Here is a 19,576-nt window from a genome sequence, read left to right on the forward strand (position 1 = left end):
TCCGCCTCACAGTGCGTGCAGAAGCACTCACACCAGCCTGCTGCCATTGCTGAGCTAGCTCGCCACTGCTGGTAGTCCCATCCCGCAGCTGAAACAGTTTTAAGATACGGTCCTGGCGTTTGCTGGTCCTTCTTGGGCGCCCTGGAGCCTTTTTGGCAACAATGGAAGCTCTCTCCTTGAAGTTCTTGATGATGCGATAGATTGTTGACCCTAGTGCAATCTTTGTAGCTGCGATACTCTTCCCTGTTAGGCCATTTTTGTGCAGAGCAATGATGGCTGCACGTGTTTCTTTAAAGATAACCATGGTTAACTGAAGAGAAACAATGATACCAAGCACCAGCCTCCTTTTAAAGTGTCCAGTGGTGTCATTCTTACTTAATCATGACTGATTGATCGCCAGCCCTGTCCTCATCAACACCCACACCTGTGTTACTGGAACAATCACTAAAACAATGTTAGCTGCTCCTTTTAAGGCAGGAATGCAATGATGTTGAAATGTGTTTTGGGGGTTGAAGTTCATTTTCTTAGCCAATATTGACTTTGCAAGTAATTGCTGTTAAGCTGATCACTCTTTATGACATTCTGGAGTATATGCAAATTGCCATTAGAAAAACTTAAGCAGTAGACTTTGTAAAAATTAATATTTGTAGCATTGTCAAAACTTTTGGCCATGACTGTACACATACATACACATACACACACACATATACACACACACATACATACACACACACACACATATACACACACACACATACACATATACATACACACACACACACATACATATACACACACATATACACACACACACGCGCGCAGATACACACACACAGAAAGAGCTTTATATATTAGATCTTCATAGATCGGACTTTAGTAGAGGCACAAGGACACATGATGCTGTGATACTTCGTCGTATGTGCTGCATTATGTAGTGAATTTACTGTTCTATGGAGCTCGGCGTCCATCCCATCAGTGCTCGCTGTGGTGGCACCCATATAGGTATATATTTCCATTAGGAACAACAGAGGGACAGCACTATGCAATTTTTAAAGGAAAGTGTTTTCAGGACACCGACCGTTCCTCTTACTCCCCCTTCCCTCCTGCCCCAATACCTTTAATATTGTCTGACCTGTGGTTTGTGGGCAGCCGTGAAAGACCAGGATGTTGATACTGGGGCAGCAGGTGAGAATGGCCTCCACTGCTTCGTCCGTCACGTGCGTGCAACGAGCTATGTAGATTTCCTGCAGGCGGTAAAGGAAGGCTTTCAGAAGCGGCGCCACCCGGACCATGGGTTACATCCGGTATTGCAACTCTGCCCCATTAAAGTGAATTCGGAAAATGGACACCAGAAGAAGCCCAGAGTGGCGAAACGTTTCGATATATGAAGGTTAATAAAACTGTACCATCCTTTTAACTTTTATGTTAGGGGGCTGCACATTAAAGGAGGCCGGGCTCCCTTGGATGTAACTTTACCTTTAAGTTCTTTGAACACTTGCCGGTCACCAGAGCAATGACGCCACCATCGGTTACCTGCAGGGGGCAGTAATGACATCATAGTGACCGATCCGGATCCCGACCCCTCTGCCGTTGGTGTAATAGGCCATGGCGGCTTTTACCTTTGTGGTGGATAGGTCCACGCTGTGCAGCAGAGGACAGTTTTGGCCCAGCGCCTGCAGAGACACGTCGCTGACCATGATGCAGCCGCTCAAGTTAACGATCTGCAGTAGCGGGCAATTCCGCGAGAGCGCCAAGACGCCGTCATCGGTCAAATTGCGACATTCTTTAAGAGTGACCTCATGGAGGTACGGACAGGACCGGGCGACCGCGGCGATTCCTGGAGGAGGGAGAGAAGTGACAGCATATAATATATTCTCCAAAAGGAAATATGAAAAGTCCACCACTAGGGGGAGCTCACTGTACATGTACATATACATCCTCTATTGACGCCTTCCCTTTATCCAGAACTTTTTTGTTTAACGCCGTTTATGGTGCTTTAAAAATAATCCGGATCTATATGATTCTGGCGAAACCAAACTTTTTATCTTTGGTTTCCAGAAACCTCTTAGACGCTGTTGTCAGCCAAGGCATCTAAGCGGTCTGAGAGGGGGAGGAGCTTAATTTTTCCCCCAGCCAATCGGTGACCGGTGACATGATCTCCAGCCGCCAAAGTTATTATGGGTCAGGTCCGCCACCGGGGCGCCTGTATCGTCAGATCGTCACCTTTAGAAGTGACAGAGGTCCTCTCCTCTCCTTTGCTGGCGTTCAGGTTTATTGTCTTGAGTTGTCGGCAGCGGGATATGAGCTGCAGGCCGTTGTCGGACACGTCACAGTCGCGGAGGTCCAGTTTTTTCACAGACGGATGCAGGACCTGGAAAATAAGAAGTGGCGGTGATGACGGCAGCGTCCCTCCCTCCCCCACAAAATGACATTAGGCCTCTTTACACGTCAGATAAAAGTCGTCCGGACCTGATGAGAATGGATGACCATGTAATATGTATGCGGGCTTCCCAATTCCGGGTTGGGGTTGGGACAAGACTGAAAAAACATGACAGCTATCCTCAGGTTGTCTCTAGTTTGGCAGCTCCGCTCCATTCACTGCAATACTAGTCACAGCCTGTGGACATCTGTGGCGCTGCTTCTGGAAGAAAGCAGCCATGTTTCCTATTTCTGTACAGCCCCTTTAAGTAAAGGTCAGAGGTCCATAGGCCGTGTCACCAGATCACTATGGGCCTCGTTCACATGAAGTAGCGCTGAACCACCATCTCTTAGGATGTCTAGTGTCCATCACAACGACTGTGGTGGGGTACCACCCTCCAATATGAGGAGGGGGGAATAATGAGGGGAAAAAAAAGGATGGGACATGCTGAATTTCAACATGCCCATTCCTTCTGCTCTCCTTTAGAGATAAGTCTCGACCAGAGGTGACGTGCCCCAGGCTGAGGCTTATCTCTAAGGAGAGCAGAAGGATTGGGCATGTTGAAATTCAGCATGTCTCATCCTTTTTTTTCCCCCTCATTATTATCCCCCTCCTCATATTGGGGGGTGGTACCCCACCACAGCCATTCTGAGGGACACGGGACATCCTATGAGATAATGGTTCAGCGCCGCTTCACGTGAACGAGGTCCACAGTGATCTGGTGACACGGCCTATGGTTATAGGAAGCCTGACAGGAATTTTGTGACTTTCTCGTCTCTGGATATCCCAAACGAAGACTCCGTTAGTAGTCTTCACCAAAAATTCCTCCGTTGACAGTGACACGGCCTATGGTTGTAGGAAGCCTGACAGGAATTTTGTGACTTTCTTACCCATCCGATGTTGGAGTCGGTGAGGAGCCCTTGGGCGCACAGGAGTGTGATCAGCTTGTCCTTCAGATTCGGGGGCAGAGACTCCAGATCTGACTCGTATCGGGTCAGGTTTTTGGACAAGCAGACGAGACACCTGCCGACAGAAAACAGAAAAATCAACGTATACCGCACTCTTGGATCTCAAATCTGTACAGAAATGGGGGTTTCCATACATTTTGGGGGGTATGACAGGGGTCAAATGGGGCTGGGCTTGATATATTTGGGATTGGGACATTTGTAGAGTCACTATGGTGGGCCACCTCCTTCCCTCTTTAATTTAAAGGGGTTTTTTTCAGTTCATTTTGGGCAAAGTATAGAGCAGAATGAACCAGTAGGCTAATTCTGAGATGAGCTGTAAGTTAATGGGCCTGAGCTGCAGTGCCAGACACAACCTATAGACAAGGGTGGCGCTGTTAGAAGAAGCAGCTGTGCTTATCTAATTTTAGACAACCCTTGGGGCCTCAGAGATTTCTGCCTTTGTGTCAGAAGGGTCTGTATTGGGAATGGTGGGGAGATGTAGGTCTGACTATACCGGGGGACAGGGGAGGTGACATGTTTTAGGGGTCTAGTCTGGGATAAGTATTTAATTATGGACAAGTTCGGCTCAGGGTCTGTGTTTATTTCTTGGACTGCATTAGTTTAGGGTTCCTGGTCGGGGGTCTGTAATTTTGTGTGTTATTTATTTAGGGGGTCTGGTAGAATCTGTATTTATGGGTTCTGTATTTATTTGTGGGCTGTGGTCTGTATCTGTTTAGGGGGTCTGGTAGAATCTGTATTTATGGGTTTTGTATTTATTTATGGTCTGTATCTGTTTAGGGGGTCTGGGAGAATCTGTATTTATGGGTTCTGTATTAATTTATCATCTGTGGTCTGTATATGTTTAATGTGTTTGGTAGAATCTGTATTTATGGTCTGTATCTGTTTAGTGGGTCTGGTAGAATCTGTATTTATGGGTTCTGTATTTATTTATGGTCTGTATCTGTTTAGGGGGTCTAGGAGAATCTGTATTTATGGGTTCTGTATTTATTTATGGTCTGTATCTGTTTAGGGGGTCTGGTAGAATCTGTATTTATGGGTTCTGTTTTTATTTATGGTCTGTGGTCTGTATCTGTTTAGGGGGTCTGGTAGAATCTGTATTTATGGGTTCTGTATTTATTTATGGTCTGTATCTGTTTAGGGGGTCTGGTAGAATCTGTATTTATGGGTTCTATATTTATTTATGGTCTGTATCTGTTTAGGGGGTCTGGTTGAATCTGTATTTATGGGTTCTGTATTTATTTATGGTCTGTATCTGTTTAGGGGGTCTGGTAGAATCTGTATTTATGGGTTCTGTATTTATGGTCTGTATCTGTTTTGGGGGTCTGGGAGAATCTAAATTTATAGGTTCTGTATTAATTTATGGTCTGTATCTGTTTAGGGGGTCTGGGAGAATCTGTATTTATGGGTTCTGTATTTATTTATGGTCTGTATCTGTTTAGGGGGTCTGGGAGAATCTGTATTTATGGGTTCTGTACAAATTTATGGGCTATGGTCTTTATCTGTTTAGGGGGTCTGGTAAATGTATTATGGTAGTTTATGGGGGGTCTGGTGTGCATTTATTTAGGGTAACTGGGGGTCTATATTTGTTTAGGTGGTCTGAATAAGTCTGTATTTTAGGGGGGTCCGGTCTGAGGGTTTGTATTTAGAGCCTTTATCTGGTTTCAATTCATTCTGGGATATGCAAGAATATCTATTTACTTATTGACCTGTATTAGTTTAGAGGGTCTGTATCTGGTAGAGGGTCTGGCCTCCATATAATAATAATAATTAATAATTAATATAATAATTAATATTTATATGGCGCTATTAAGTCCACAGCGCTTTACATACATTTACAACACTGTCCCCATTGGGGCTCACAATCTAGAGTCCCTATCTGTATGTCTTTTGAATGTGGGAGGAAACCGGAGACCCCGGAGGAAACCCATGCAAACACGGGGAGAACATACAAACTCCTTGCAGATAGTGTCCTTAATGGGATATGAACCAAGGACCCCAGCGCTGCAAGACTGCAGTGCTAACCACTGAGCCACCACAAGACTGCAGTGCTAACCACTGAGCCACCGTGCCGCCCATACATATTCAGTTTAAGTGATAAGAGGTCTCTTACAGGACTAGCGCCGATATTAATTATTATCGCCGATAGGAAGGCTTGCTAATCATTTAATATGAGCTAACACCTGATATTATCATTATCAGATTTGACTAACAAGAATATATATATATATATATATATATATATATATATATATATATATATATACATACATATACATATATACACACTGTAGCATATAAACGCTTAACGCTATCTATTCCTTTGCTATATATAATATATATACCCTTGGCGACTAACTGAGACAAAACAGTGTACTAATAAATAATATTTATTAAACACACTTAAAAGTCTACAGTATATATACACTATATAGAGTGCCTTGCGAAAGTATTCAGCCCCTTTGAATTTTTCAACCTTTTCCCACATTTCAGGCTTCACAATTGTGAAGTTGAACGAAATTTATTGCTTATTTTAAACTTTTTTAAAAAATAATAAACTGAAAATTGGGGCGTGCAATATTATTCATCCCCTTTAAGTGAATACTTTGTAGCGCCCCCTTTTGCAGCTATTACAGCTGTAGTCTCTTGGGGTATGTGTCTATCAGTTTTGCACATCGAGAGGCTGAAATTCTCGCCCATTCTTTGTAAACAGCTGGAGCTGAGTGAGGTTGGATGGAGGCGTTTGTGAACAGCAGTTTTCAGCTCTTTCCACAGATTCTCGATTGGGTTCAGGTCTGGACTGTGACTTGGCCATTCTAACACCCGGATACGTTTATTTGTGAACCATTCCATTGTAGATTTTGCTTTATGTTTGGGATCATTGTCTTGTTGGAAGACAAATCTCCGTCCCAGTCTCAGGTCTTTTGCAGACTCCAACAGGTTTTCTTCAAGAATGGTCCTGTATTTGGCTCCATCCATCTTCCCATCAATTTTAACCATCTTCCCTGTCCCTGCTGAAGAAAAGCAGGTCCAAACCATGATGCTGCCACCACCATGTTTGACAGTGGGGATGGTGTGTTCAGGGTGATGAGCTGTGTTGCTTTTACACCAAACATATCGTTTGGCATTGTGCCCAAAAAGTTTGATTTTGGTTTCATCTGAGCAGAGCACCTTCTTCCACATGTTTGGTGTCTCCCGGTGGCTTGTGGCAAAGTTTAAACAATACATTTTATGGATATCTTTGAAAAATGGCTTTCTTCTTGCCACTCTTCCATAAAGGGCAGATTTGTGCAGTGTATGACTGACTGTTGTCCTATGGACAGACTCTCCCACCTCAGCTGTAGATCTCTGCAGATCATCCAGAGTGATCATGGGCCTCTTGGCTGCATCTCTGATCAGTCTTCTCCTTGTGTGAGATGATAGTTTGGATGGATGGCCGGGTCTTGGTAGATTTGCAGTGGTATGATACTCCTTCCATTGCAATATGATCGCTTGCACAGTGCTCCTTGGGATGTTTAAAGTTGTGGAAATCTTTTTGTAACCAAATCCGGCTTTAAACTTCTCCACAACAGTATCACGGACCTGCCTGTTGTGTTCCTTGGTCTTCATGATGCTCTCTGCGCTTTACACAGAACACTGAGACTATCACAGAGCAGGGGCATTTATACGGAGACTTGATTACACACAGGGGCTTATATTTATCATCATCAGTCATTTAGGACAACATTGGATCATTCAGAGATCCTCAATCAACTTCTGGAGTGAGTTTGCTGCACTGAAAGTAAAGGGGATGAATAAAATTGCACGCACAATATCCAAATAATACAAAACACACAATATTATATGAATTCCCACCTATGTCGCACACATGATTGTCCCAACCCAATATTCCTGTAATTAACTGTCCCTGCGGAGATAAAGAAGTTAATACAGCAATGCAGTCCGGAGAGAAGCAAAGCAAATGTCAGTGATACTTCGCAAATTCCAGGAATGGCTTCTGTAGGACACTGCAGGCAGGCTCAAGAGAATATATATTAGAGAGAGATAGAGAGCAGCAGGGATAGGAGGAGGAGAGCAGCAGGGATAGGAGGAGGAGAGCAGCAGGGGTAGGAGGAGGAGAGCAGCAGGGATAGGAGGAGAGCAGCAGGGATAGGAGGAGGAGAGCAGCAGGGATAGGAGGAGGAGAGCAGCAGGGATAGGAGGAGGAGAGCAGCAGGGGTAGGAGGAGGAGAGCAGCAGGGATAGGAGGAGGAGAGCAGCAGGGATAGGAGGAGGAGAGCAGCAGGGGTAGGAGGAGGAGAGCAGCAGGGGTAGGAGGAGGAGAGCAGCAGGGGTAGGAGGAGGAGAGCAGCAGGGATAGGAGGAGGAGAGCAGCAGGGATAGGAGGAGGAGAGCAGCAGGGATAGGAGGAGGAGAGCAGCAGGGATAGGAGGAGGAGAGCAGCAGGGATAGGAGGAGGAGAGCAGCAGGGATAGGAGGAGGAGAGCAGCAGGGGTAGGAGGAGGAGAGCAGCAGGGATAGGAGGAGGAGAGCAGCAGGGATAGGAGGAGGAGAGCAGCAGGGATAGGAGGAGGAGAGCAGCAGGGGTAGGAGGAGGAGAGCAGCAGGGATAGGAGGAGGAGAGCAGCAGGGATAGGAGGAGGAGAGCAGCAGGGATAGGAGGAGGAGAGCAGCAGGGATAGGAGGAGGAGAGCAGCAGGGATAGGAGGAGGAGAGCAGCAGGGATAGGAGGAGGAGAGCAGCAGGGGTAGGAGGAGGAGAGCAGCAGGGGTAGGAGGAGGAGAGCAGCAGGGGTAGGAGGAGGAGAGCAGCAGGGATAGGAGGAGGAGAGCAGCAGGGATAGGAGGAGGAGAGCAGCAGGGATAGGAGGAGGAGAGCAGCAGGGATAGGAGGAGGAGAGCAGCAGGGATAGGAGGAGGAGAGCAGCAGGGGTAGGAGGAGGAGAGCAGCAGGGGTAGGAGGAGGAGAGCAGCAGGGGTAGGAGGAGGAGAGCAGCAGGGGTAGGAGGAGGAGAGCAGCAGGGATAGGAGGAGGAGAGCAGCAGGGATAGGAGGAGGAGAGCAGCAGGGGTAGGAGGAGGAGAGCAGCAGGGATAGGAGGAGGAGAGCAGCAGGGATAGGAGGAGGAGAGCAGCAGGGGTAGGAGGAGAGCAGCAGGGGTAGGAGGAGGAGAGCAGCAGGGATAGGAGGAGGAGAGCAGCAGGGATAGGAGGAGGATAGCAGCAGGGATAGGAGGAGGAGAGCAGCAGGGGTAGGAGGAGGAGAGCAGCAGGGATAGGAGGAGGAGAGCAGCAGGGGTAGGAGGAGGAGAGCAGCAGGGATAGGAGGAGGAGAGCAGCAGGGATAGGAGGAGGAGAGCAGCAGGGATAGGAGGAGGAGAGCAGCAGGGATAGGAGGAGGAGAGCAGCAGGGATAGGAGGAGGAGAGCAGCAGGGATAGGAGGAGGAGAGCAGCAGGGATAGGAGGAGGAGAGCAGCAGGGGTAGGAGGAGGAGAGCAGCAGGGATAGGAGGAGGAGAGCAGCAGGGATAGGAGGAGGAGAGCAGCAGGGATAGGAGGAGGAGAGCAGCAGGGGTAGGAGGAGGAGAGCAGCAGGGATAGGAGGAGGAGAGCAGCAGGGATAGGAGGAGGAGAGCAGCAGGGATAGGAGGAGGAGAGCAGCAGGGGTAGGAGGAGGAGAGCAGCAGGGATAGGAGGAGGAGAGCAGCAGGGATAGGAGGAGGAGAGCAGCAGGGATAGGAGGAGGAGAGCAGCAGGGATAGGAGGAGGAGAGCAGCAGGGATAGGAGGAGGAGAGCAGCAGGGATAGGAGGAGGAGAGCAGCAGGGGTAGGAGGAGGAGAGCAGCAGGGGTAGGAGGAGGAGAGCAGCAGGGGTAGGAGGAGGAGAGCAGCAGGGGTAGGAGGAGGAGAGCAGCAGGGGTAGGAGGAGGAGAGCAGTAACTCTGAGACAGAAGTGCAGAGGGAGAGAATGAATGACGTCTTAGAGAGAAAATGAAGCGCTATGAATGAAGTGTCAGACAGAGAGGACAGACTCTGAGAGAAGTGGAGTGTTACAGCAGAGAGAGAAATGACAAAGGTTTTAAGATGTGTCCCTGCCAAATATTTAAACCTGGCGGGCCCATCCCTGTGTACTAATTACACAGTCAGAATATCTGCAGACAGATCTGTATGAAGATGGTCTCATCTCTGATGGTCACTGTGAAGTGTACTATATATGAGAACCTGATCTTATCTGATGGGTACAGTTGTCCATACACAGAGGTGAGACAATGGGGGATACCTACATTTGTGTGACAGATCTGATATACCTGTCTCCTATAGGCTCTGTGCGCACTGGGAAATGAAATTTCCTTGTGTAAATTCCTCATGCTCTCAAAGATTACCGCACCCGCGGTAAAAAATGCATGCGGTTTGCTGCGGTTTTACCGCGGTATTGTTCGCGGTATTGCCGCGGTTTTGCCGCGTGCGGGTTGGGATGTGCTTTATTGCATTCAATACATTTAAAAAAATACATTTAATTCTGATAGTAGATAGACAGAAGAATAGATAGAGGGATAGATAGATAGATAGAGGGATAGATAGATAGATAGATAGAGGGATAGATAGAGGGATAGATAGATAGATAGATAGAGGGATAGATAGATAGAGGGATAGATAGATAGATAGATAGATAGAGGGATAGATAGAGGGATAGATAGATAGATAGAGGGATAGATAGATAGAGGGATAGATAGATAGATAGATAGATAGAGGGATAGATAGAGGGATAGATAGATAGATAGAGGGATAGATAGATAGATAGAGGGATAGATAGAGGGATAGATAGATAGATAGAGGGATAGATAGAGGGATAGATAGATAGATAGAGGGATAGATAGAGGGATAGATAGATAGATAGATAGATAGATAGATAGAGGGATAGATAGATAGAGGGATAGATAGAGGGATAGATAGATAGATAGAGGGATAGATAGAGGGATAGATAGATAGATAGATAGATAGAGGGATAGATAGAGGGATAGATAGATAGATAGAGGGATAGATAGAGGGATAGATAGAGGGATAGATAGATAGATAGATAGAGGGATAGATAGATAGATAGAGGGATAGATAGATAGATAGAGGACAGATCGCTGCATTTCCCACGGTCGGCAGTGAGTTCACATTACCGGCCGTGGGAAATGACCGGTAATTACCTCTGCTGTCTGCTGCTTTCATTCAGCCTGTGTCTGTGACAGTCGCGGCTGGATGTAAGCAGCGCAGGACCTGTGGATTACGCCGGAGCTTTGTTTGGGGGGGGGGGGGGGGTGTTAATAAAATGGTGAACGAGGCTTGTTGGTTTTATTTAAAATAAAGGATTTTTCGGTGTCTGTGTTTTATTCACTTTACTTACGGGTTGATCATGTCAGCTGTCACATAGATGCTGCCATGATCAAGCCTGGGGTTAATGGCGGTGGTCCCCCACCACCATTAACCCCTTGTATTACCTTGCCACCACTGCTACACGGTGGCAAGAAGAGCCGAGGACACGCCGGTGCTGCCGCATATTGCATGCGACAGTGCCGGGGCAGCTGCGGCTGATATTCTCGGCTGCGGGAGGTGGAGTGAGGCGGGGGACATTAACCCTGCCCCTCTCCCTCCCCAGCCTGAGAATACCGGGCCGCCGCTGTGTGCTTACCTCGGCTGGAAGGTAAATATGCAGCGGAGCCCACGTTCTTTTTTTTTCTATATTTCCGTTTTCTTTTTATGTGTGTTCTATGTCTGTGATGTGTGTTTGTGTTTACTCTCTGCACGGCTTCCTCTTCCTGTAATGACATCACTTCCCTGCAAAACCGCAGACAGGCGATGTACATTACCGGAGGTAAACCGCGAAATACCGCAGGGAATAACGCAGGAAAACGCAGTGAACCGCACAGAATTTGCTGCCTGCGTTATTCCCTGCGGGATTTCATGATTAACATTGAGTCAATGGAGTAAAATCCCGCAGCGATGTGCGGAAAAGAAGTGACATGCACTTGTTTTTGCTGTGGGATTCCCGCAGCAAAACATGCAGCTGTCAAATTCCGCCCAGTGCGCACAGGATTTTTTTTCTCCATAGGATTTGCTGGTGATTCACTGCAGAGATGTTATGAACATTTTCTGCAGCGAAACATGCAGCAAATCCGCGGAAAATCCGCGTCAAAATCCGGTAAGTGCGCACATAGCCTAAGTGTTCGGGGCCTGGCTAGTGTCCACTATACATATCTCATGGACAGTTGGCCATGTCTTTTGATCTGCCCTAGTAGCAAACAATGGGGACTTGGGTTCTAATGACCTAGGTGTGTGAATGTGTCCTTGCAATGGTAATTTATCCTGTGAAGGAATGAAGGATGTTTAGGGCAAAACAGAATTATTGTGTGACTCCTAAGGACACTACTGAAGTGTCTGAGCCTGCGATAATCAAATTTATCTGCAGACAATGGCTATTGTAAAGGGACTCTACACTTCACAGAGACAGGTTCATGGATCTAAGATGAAATATGTCCCAGCATCTTTTATTATATATATATATATATATATATATTATTGGGTGACGCTTCCCTCTACAAGGTCTGCATTTATTTAGGGGGGGGGTCTGTAATCTTGTGTGTTATTTATTTAGGGGGTCTGGTAGAATCTGTATTTATGGGTTCTGTATTTAAATATGGGCCATGGTCTGTATCTGTTTAGGGGGTCTGGTGAATGTATTATGGTAGTTTATGGGGGTCTGGTCTGCATTTATTTAGGGAATCTGGGGGGTCTATATTTAATTAGATGGTCTGAATAAATCTGTATTTTAGGGGGGTCCAGTCTGAGCTTTTATCTGGGGGTCAATTAATTAATTGCATGCGTTTTTGCCGTGATTTGATGCATTTTTGGCTGCGTTTTGCTGCGTTTTTCCAATGCATTACTTGGGGGAAAAACGCAGGAAAACGCAGGAAAGAATTGACATGACCATTTTTTTTTTTAAGCTAAAAAACACAGCTTAAAAAAAAAGTTGTGTGCAGACAGCAAAAATAAAAACTCAAAGACTTTGCTGGGGAAGCAAAGTCATGCAGTTTTGAGGCCAAAAACGCACCCGAAAAACGTGCAAAAACGCCACGAAAAACACACTGTGTGAACTTACCCTTAGGGCAAAACAGAATTATTGTGTGACTTGTAAGGACACTACTAAAGTGTCTGAGCCTGCAACAATCAAACTTATCTGCAGACAATGGCTATTGTAAAGGGACTCTACTACACTCCAGAGACAGGTTACTGGATCTGAGATGAAATATGTCCCAGCATCTTTTATATAATATATATATATTATTGGGTGACGCTTCCCTCTACAAGGTCTGCATTTATTTAGGGGCGTCTGTAATCTTGTGTGTTATTTATTTAGGGGGTCTGGTAGAATCTGCATTTATGGGTTCTGTATTTAAATATGGGCCATGGTCTGTATCTGTTTAGGGGGTCTGGTGAATGTATTATGGTAGTTTATGGTGGTCTGGTCTGCATTTATTTAGGGAATCTGGGGGGTCTATATTTAATTAGATGGTCTGAATAAATCTGTATTTTAGGGGGTCCAGTCTGAGCTTTTATCTGGGGGTCTATTAATTCTGGGATATGGGATAATATGAATTTATTTATGGGTCTGTATTAGTTTAGGGGGTCTATATTTATTAGAGGGTCTGGTCTCCATATTCAATTTAAATGATGAGGACTGTATTTATTTAGGGGGGGCTGTAATCTTGTGTGTTATTTATTTAGGGGGTCTGGTAGAATCTGTATTTATGGATTCTGTATTTATTTATGGGCTATGGTCTGTATCTGTTTAGGGGGTCTGGTAAATGTACAGTCATATGAAAAAGTTTGGGCACCCCTATTAATGTTAACCTTTTTTCTTTATAACAATGTGGGTTTTTGCTATTTCAGTTTCATATATCTAATAACTGATGGACTGAGTAATATTTGTGGATTGAAATGAGGTTTATTGTACTAACAGAAAATGTGCAATCTACATTTAAACAAAATTTGACCGCTGTAAAAGTATGTGCACCTCAACATAAAAGTGACATTAATATTTTGTAGATCCTCATTTTGCAGAAATCACACCCTCTAGTCGCTTCCTGTAGCTTTTAATGAGTTCCTGGATCCTGGATGAAGGTATATTTGGCCATTCCTGTTTACAAAACAATTCCAGTTCAGTTAAGTTTGATGGTCGCCGAGCATGGACAGCCGCTTCACATCATCCCACAGATGTTCAATGATATTCAGGTCTGGGGACTGGGATGGCCATTCCAGAACATTGTAATTGTTCCTCTGCATGAATGCCTGAGTAGATTTGGAGCGGTGTTTTGGATCATTGTCTTGCTGAAATATCCATCCCCTGCGTAACTTCAACTTCGTCACTGATTCTTGCACATTATTGTCAAGAATCTGCTGATACTGAGTTGAATCCATGTGACCCTCAACTTTAACAAGATTCCAGATGCCGGCATTGGCCACACAGCCCCAAAGCATGATGGAACCTCCACCAAATTTTACTGTGGGTAGCAAGTGCTTTTCTTGGAATGCCGTGGTTTTTTGCCTCCATGCATAACGCCTTTTTGTATGACCAAACAACTCAATCTTTGTTTCATCAGTCCACAGGACCTTCTTCCAAAATGTAACTGGCTTGTCCAAATGTGCTTTTACATACCTCAGGTGACTGTTTGTGGCGTGCTTGTAGAAACGGCTTCTTTCGCATCACTCTCCCATACAGCTTCTCCTTGTGCAACGTGCGCGGTATTGTTGACTGATGCACATTGACACCATCTGCAGCAAGATGATGCTGCAGGTCTTTGGAGGTGGTCTGTGGATTGTCCTTGACTGATCTCACCATTCTTCTTCTCTGCTTTTCTGATATTTTTCTTGGCCTGCCACTTCTGGGCTTAACACGAACTGTACCTGTGTTCTTCCATTTCCTTACTATGTTCCTCACAGTGGAAACTGACAGTTTAAATCTCTGAGACAACTTTTTGTACCTTCCCCTGAACAACTATGTTGAATAATCTTTGTTTTCAGATCATTTGAGAGTTGTTTTGAGGAGCCGATGATGCCACTCTTCATAGGAGATTCAAATAGGAGAACAACTTGCAAGTGGCCACCTTAAATACCTTTTCTCATGATTGGATACACCTGCCTATGAAGGTCAAAGCTCAATGAGGTTACAAAACCAATTTAGTGCTTTAGTAAGTCAGTAAAAAGTAGTTATGAGTGTTCAAATCATGAAATTGATAAGGGTGCCCATACTTTTGCACCGGTCAAATTTTGTTTAAATGCGGATTGCACATTTTCTATTAGCACTATAAACCTCATTTTAATCCAGAAATATTACTCAGTCCATCAGTTATTAGATATATGAAACTGAAATAGCTGCTGCAAAAACCCAAATTGTTATAAGGAAAAAAGGTTAACATTAATAGGGGTGCCCAAACTTTTTCATATGACTGTATTATGGTAGTTTATGGGGTCTGGTCTGCATTTATTTAAAGAATACGGGAGTGTATATTTCTTTTGGTGGTCTAGCTAAATCTGTATTTTAGGGGGGTCCAGTCTGAGGGTTTGTATTTAGAGCTTTTATCTGGTTTCTATTCATTCTGGGATACGGAAGAATATCAATTTACTTATTGGTTTATATTAGTTTAGGGGGGTCTTGATTTATTAGAGGGTCTGGTCTCCGTATTCAATTTAAGTGATAAAAGGTCTGTAATTATTTAGGGGGGGGTCTATAATTTTGTGTGTTATTTATATAGGGGGTCTGGTAGAATCTGTATTTATGGGTTCTGTATTTAAATATGGGCCATGGTCTGTATCTGTTTAGGGGGTCTGGTGAATGTATTATGATAGTGTATGGGGGTCTGGTCTGCATTTATTTAGGGATTCCGGAAGTGTATATTTATTTAGGTGGTCTGGATAAGTCTGTTTTATAGGGGGGCCCGATCTGAGCTTTTATTTGGGATCTATTCATTCTGGGATATGGCAGAATATGAATTTATTTCTGGGTCTGTATTAGTTTAAGGAGTCTGTATTTATTAGGGGGTCCAGTCTCGGTATTCAATTTAAGTGATCAGAGGTTTGTATTTATTTAGGGGGGGTCTATGATTTTTTTTATCAGGGTTTGTATTTAGAGCTTTTGTTTTCTGGGGTCTCTTGGTTCAGAGGCTCTGGTTTGGGGCTGTATTTATTAGACGATCCGATCTCTGTATTCAATCTGGGGTCTGTATTTATTTAGGGGGTCTATATGTTTTTTAAAGGGTTCCTATTTAGAGCTTTTTGTCTGGGGTCTCTATTAGTTTAGGTGGTATGGGAAAATTTGTATATATTTATGGGTCCATATTACTTGATGGGGGGGCTGGTTTAGTCTGGGTTCAGTCTGTGTTAACTGAAGAGATTTGGGGGTCTGTAATTAAAAGGGGTCATCAGGGACTATTTATATTTTTACTATGGGCCTAAGAATTAACAGGCAGGTAGTTGCCAACCCCCTGTCTTGTTGTGCTCGGAGCCGGTCTCGGACGTCCCTCCTCCGCTCTGTAATCGAGGCGTTCCCTGCCCAATTATTGACGCTGGCAGTCCCGTCTACAGAGCAGCCCAGAAGAACCAATCCGTGAGCACCATGAGCCGGCGCCAGGGGTTAGCAACTTCCTGCCTGTTAGCTTTAAAGGGGTTGTGCGCTGTGAGGATTCTCCGCTGTCAGAGCCCTGAACAGAAATGGCGGACACGTGGCCGCAAGTACGCAATATGCATATTCCCGCCAGAATCCGAATAGAGGGGCATATAATAGCTCAATATAAGTGTACTGAGCGATTCTGCTCCCCGCTAGTCGGATTCTGTTGGGAGTCTGCATATTGCGTAATCGCAGCCACGTGACTGCCGTTCCCAGCTCTGACAGTGGAGAATCCTCGCAGCACAGACGATGTGAGGATTCGCAAGTCTGCAGTCACATAGAGTGAAACACAGAGTGACTGCAGACTTGTGGATTCAGACTGGACAATTCCTTTAAGGTTGATAATTATTTGCTTATTTTTGTACTAGTTTGGACGACCCCTTTAAGGAGGATGATAACATTTATTTTTGTACTATTTCGGACAACCCCTTTAAGTTTGTCTTAGTGGTTATCATCTGTCTTCACGATATCCTTGTTTTGCAATGTTGGTGACAGGAGAATTTCTTATTTATCAATCAAAGTAGCCGGAGACATCTGCTCTCCTTGAAGATTTTATTTTCATATATGAGGATACATCCTTGAAGGATCAATATACCAGAATGTCTGCCCCTTCCGGAATTACATCTGCTTTTATAATAATATATAATAATATATTCAAAAGGAACAGCTGCAAAAAATCACGTATCATATGACCCTTGAAACATAAGTCTGGTCATTTCCATGCCCATCCGATAACGGAACTTGTCCTTTATAATAATCTGTTCTTTGGCCTTGATTTAATTTTGCAGACTCCCACTATATTGTCCAGACAGGAGAAGCATAAATCAGTAGATACAAAATAATGAATACAGACAACTGAGATTATAAAATTCAGCTATTAAAAATAGACTAAAATTTCTCTAACAGTCGACCTTGAGGTAGTGGGAGTTTCGCTGCTCAAGGGAAGATAAGAGTAATCTCTGGTTAGGAATGTCCCGGCTTCTGGGCAAATTTTTTCCCATGGAGTCAGGGACACAGATCAGGCACTAGAAAGTCGCTCCGTCATAAAACCAATGCGAAGATGGGTCCTGACCATAGAAAATGGGACTCTATAAGACAACCTAGCGTGTGTGACTCTCCCGATCACAGACCGGGGTATACGCTATGCCGAGCCACCTGATGGATGTCATACAGCCTCACACAAGCCCGTGTCATACACACTGGGCACATTTTTTATATATATATATATATATATATATATATATATATATACACAAACATACATACAGTACAAATATACATACAGTATATATATATATATATTTATTTATTTTATTTTTTTTAAACCCTCTAAAAGAAAAACTTTGTTGTCTATAACAGCCAATTGCAGCTTTCATTTTAGACTTTGTTGCCCACAGCAACCAATCACAGTGCAGCTTTCAGTTTGTAGTGACTTTATTGCCCTCAGCAACCAATCACAGAGCAGCTTTAATTTCTTAGTCTTTGCTGCCCAACCAATCACAGGGCAGCTTTCATTTCTTAGTGTCTGTTGCCGGCAGCAAGCAATCACAGGACAGTTTTCATTTCTAAAGCGGGCTTTACACACTGCGATCTCGCTAGCGAGATGGCAAGTGATCGTACCCGCCCCCGTCGGTTGTGCGACACGGGCAAATCGCTGCCCGTCGCGCACAACCTCGCTTACCCCCGTCACACGCACTTACCTGTCCTGCGATGTCGCTTTGGTCGGCGATCCGCCTCCTTTCTAAGGGGGCGGGTCGTGCCGCGTCACAGCGACGCCACACGGCAGCCGTCCAATAGAAGCGGAGATGAGTGGGACGTAAACATCCCGCCCACCTCCTTCCTTCCGCATTGCCGGTGGAGGCAGGTAAGGAGATGTTCGTCACTCCTGCGGTGTCACACACAGCGATGTGTGCTGCCGCAGGAACGAGGATCAACATCACTAATTAGAAGAAAACGATTTTTTGTTTCAGGACGACCTCGCTGCGTAAACGATTTTGGCCGCTTTTGCGATCGGTTTAGGTCGCACATAAGTGTCACACGCTGCGATATCGTTAATGACGCCGGATGTTCGTCACAAACACCGTGGCCCCGACCATAATTCCTTAACGATATCGTAGCGTGTAAAGCCCGCTTTAGTCTTTGTTTCCCAACCAATCGCAGAGCAGCTTTCATTTCTTAGTGCCTTTGTTGCTCACGGCAACCAATCACAGCAGAGCTTTCATGCCTTAGTGCCTTTGTTGCCCACAGCAATCACAGTGCAGCTTTCACGTCTTAGTCTTTGTTGCCCACAGCAACCAATCACAGGGCAACTTTCCTTTCTTAGTGTCTGTTGCCCACAGCAACCAATCACAGGGCAGCTTTCATTTCTTAGTGTCTTTGTTGCCCACAGCAACCAATCACAGCATAGCTTTCATTTTTTACAGTGTCTTTGTTGCCACAGCAACCAATCACAGTGCAGCTTTCATTTGAGTTTTTTGTTGTTGCCCATGGCAACCACAGTGCAGCTTTCATTGCTTAGTATTTTTGCTGATTAAAGCAACCAATCAAGGCACAGCTTTCATTTATTTGTGTATTTCTTGCCCACAGCAACCAATCACAGGGCAGCTTCATTTCTTAGTGTCTTTGTTGCTCACAGCAACCAATCACAGTGCAGCTTTTATTTCTTAATGAATTCGTTGCCCACAGCAACCAAGCACAGAGCAGCTTTCGATTTTGAAGAGCCCAAGAAGAAATGAAAGCTTCGCTGTGATTGGTTGCTATGGGCAACTAGGGGCACTGTAAGAAATGAAACCTGCGCTGTAATTGGTTGCTGTGGGCAATTGATACACGTTAGAAATGAAAGCAACTGTGACGGTTTCAATTAACTTTATTTACACCAAACAGCAGGGGTTGTGCAGAGGAACTGGCTGTAAATGTAAATACCCCCTCCCTCCCCGTAAACTCTCACTGACATATGTCGACGACATGAAGTGCAGAACCCCCCTCCCCCGCCCGTCAGTGACGCCTCACCTGTCTAATAAAGGGTCAACCTGGCGGCCGCTCATGGTCCCCACCAAACAGACAGCGCCACAGTCAGGGAGCGTCTACAAAGAGCCCTGGCAATGATATCACGTGATCTAACCGCCTCGCCTCACTCTCGTGGTCCCGCTGATCACCACAGTCCCTATGTGTTAAACTCCCGTGGAAAATACTGTCATCCTTCTGCCTCTGGATAAAACGGTGAGCAGTTTAAATAAAACAGTTGGCAGTTTGTAGACGATCCCTTAAGGTCAAGTGGCTTCTGGGAAATGTAGTTTTGCTCTTTAGTAGCTAAGCGCTCCATCTAGCGGTGGATGGGGGAATTACAGCCAAAGATACTGTAGTATTTATTTATTATTATTTTATAGTATTATTATTTTGTATTATTTATTTTTTATTATTATTTTATTATATATTTTTATTATTATAAAATAATAATAGAAAATAATAATAATAATGATAATAAT

General features: G+C 44.8%; 1 protein-coding gene across 1 annotated transcript in view; it reads right to left on the reverse strand.

Annotated features, from left to right (window-relative positions):
- AMN1 (antagonist of mitotic exit network 1 homolog) overlaps window positions 1-19,320 on the reverse strand; it is a 38,573-nt gene extending 19,253 nt beyond the window's left edge. Inside the window, exons 1-6 of the mRNA XM_075342141.1 lie at window positions 19,101-19,320; window positions 3,310-3,442; window positions 2,224-2,371; window positions 1,620-1,837; window positions 1,477-1,533; window positions 1,133-1,244 (exon numbers count right to left, since the gene is read on the reverse strand). Coding sequence (XP_075198256.1) covers window positions 1,133-1,244; window positions 1,477-1,533; window positions 1,620-1,837; window positions 2,224-2,371; window positions 3,310-3,442; window positions 19,101-19,135 — 703 coding nt within the window. The 5' untranslated portion in view covers window positions 19,136-19,320. The remainder of the gene's footprint in view (window positions 1-1,132; window positions 1,245-1,476; window positions 1,534-1,619; window positions 1,838-2,223; window positions 2,372-3,309; window positions 3,443-19,100) is intronic.
- Window positions 19,321-19,576: the final 256 nt, after the last annotated feature.

Source organism: Anomaloglossus baeobatrachus, chromosome 4 (assembly GCF_048569485.1).
Source record: "Anomaloglossus baeobatrachus isolate aAnoBae1 chromosome 4, aAnoBae1.hap1, whole genome shotgun sequence".
In the NCBI taxonomy this organism is placed as follows: domain Eukaryota; kingdom Metazoa; phylum Chordata; class Amphibia; order Anura; family Aromobatidae; genus Anomaloglossus; species Anomaloglossus baeobatrachus.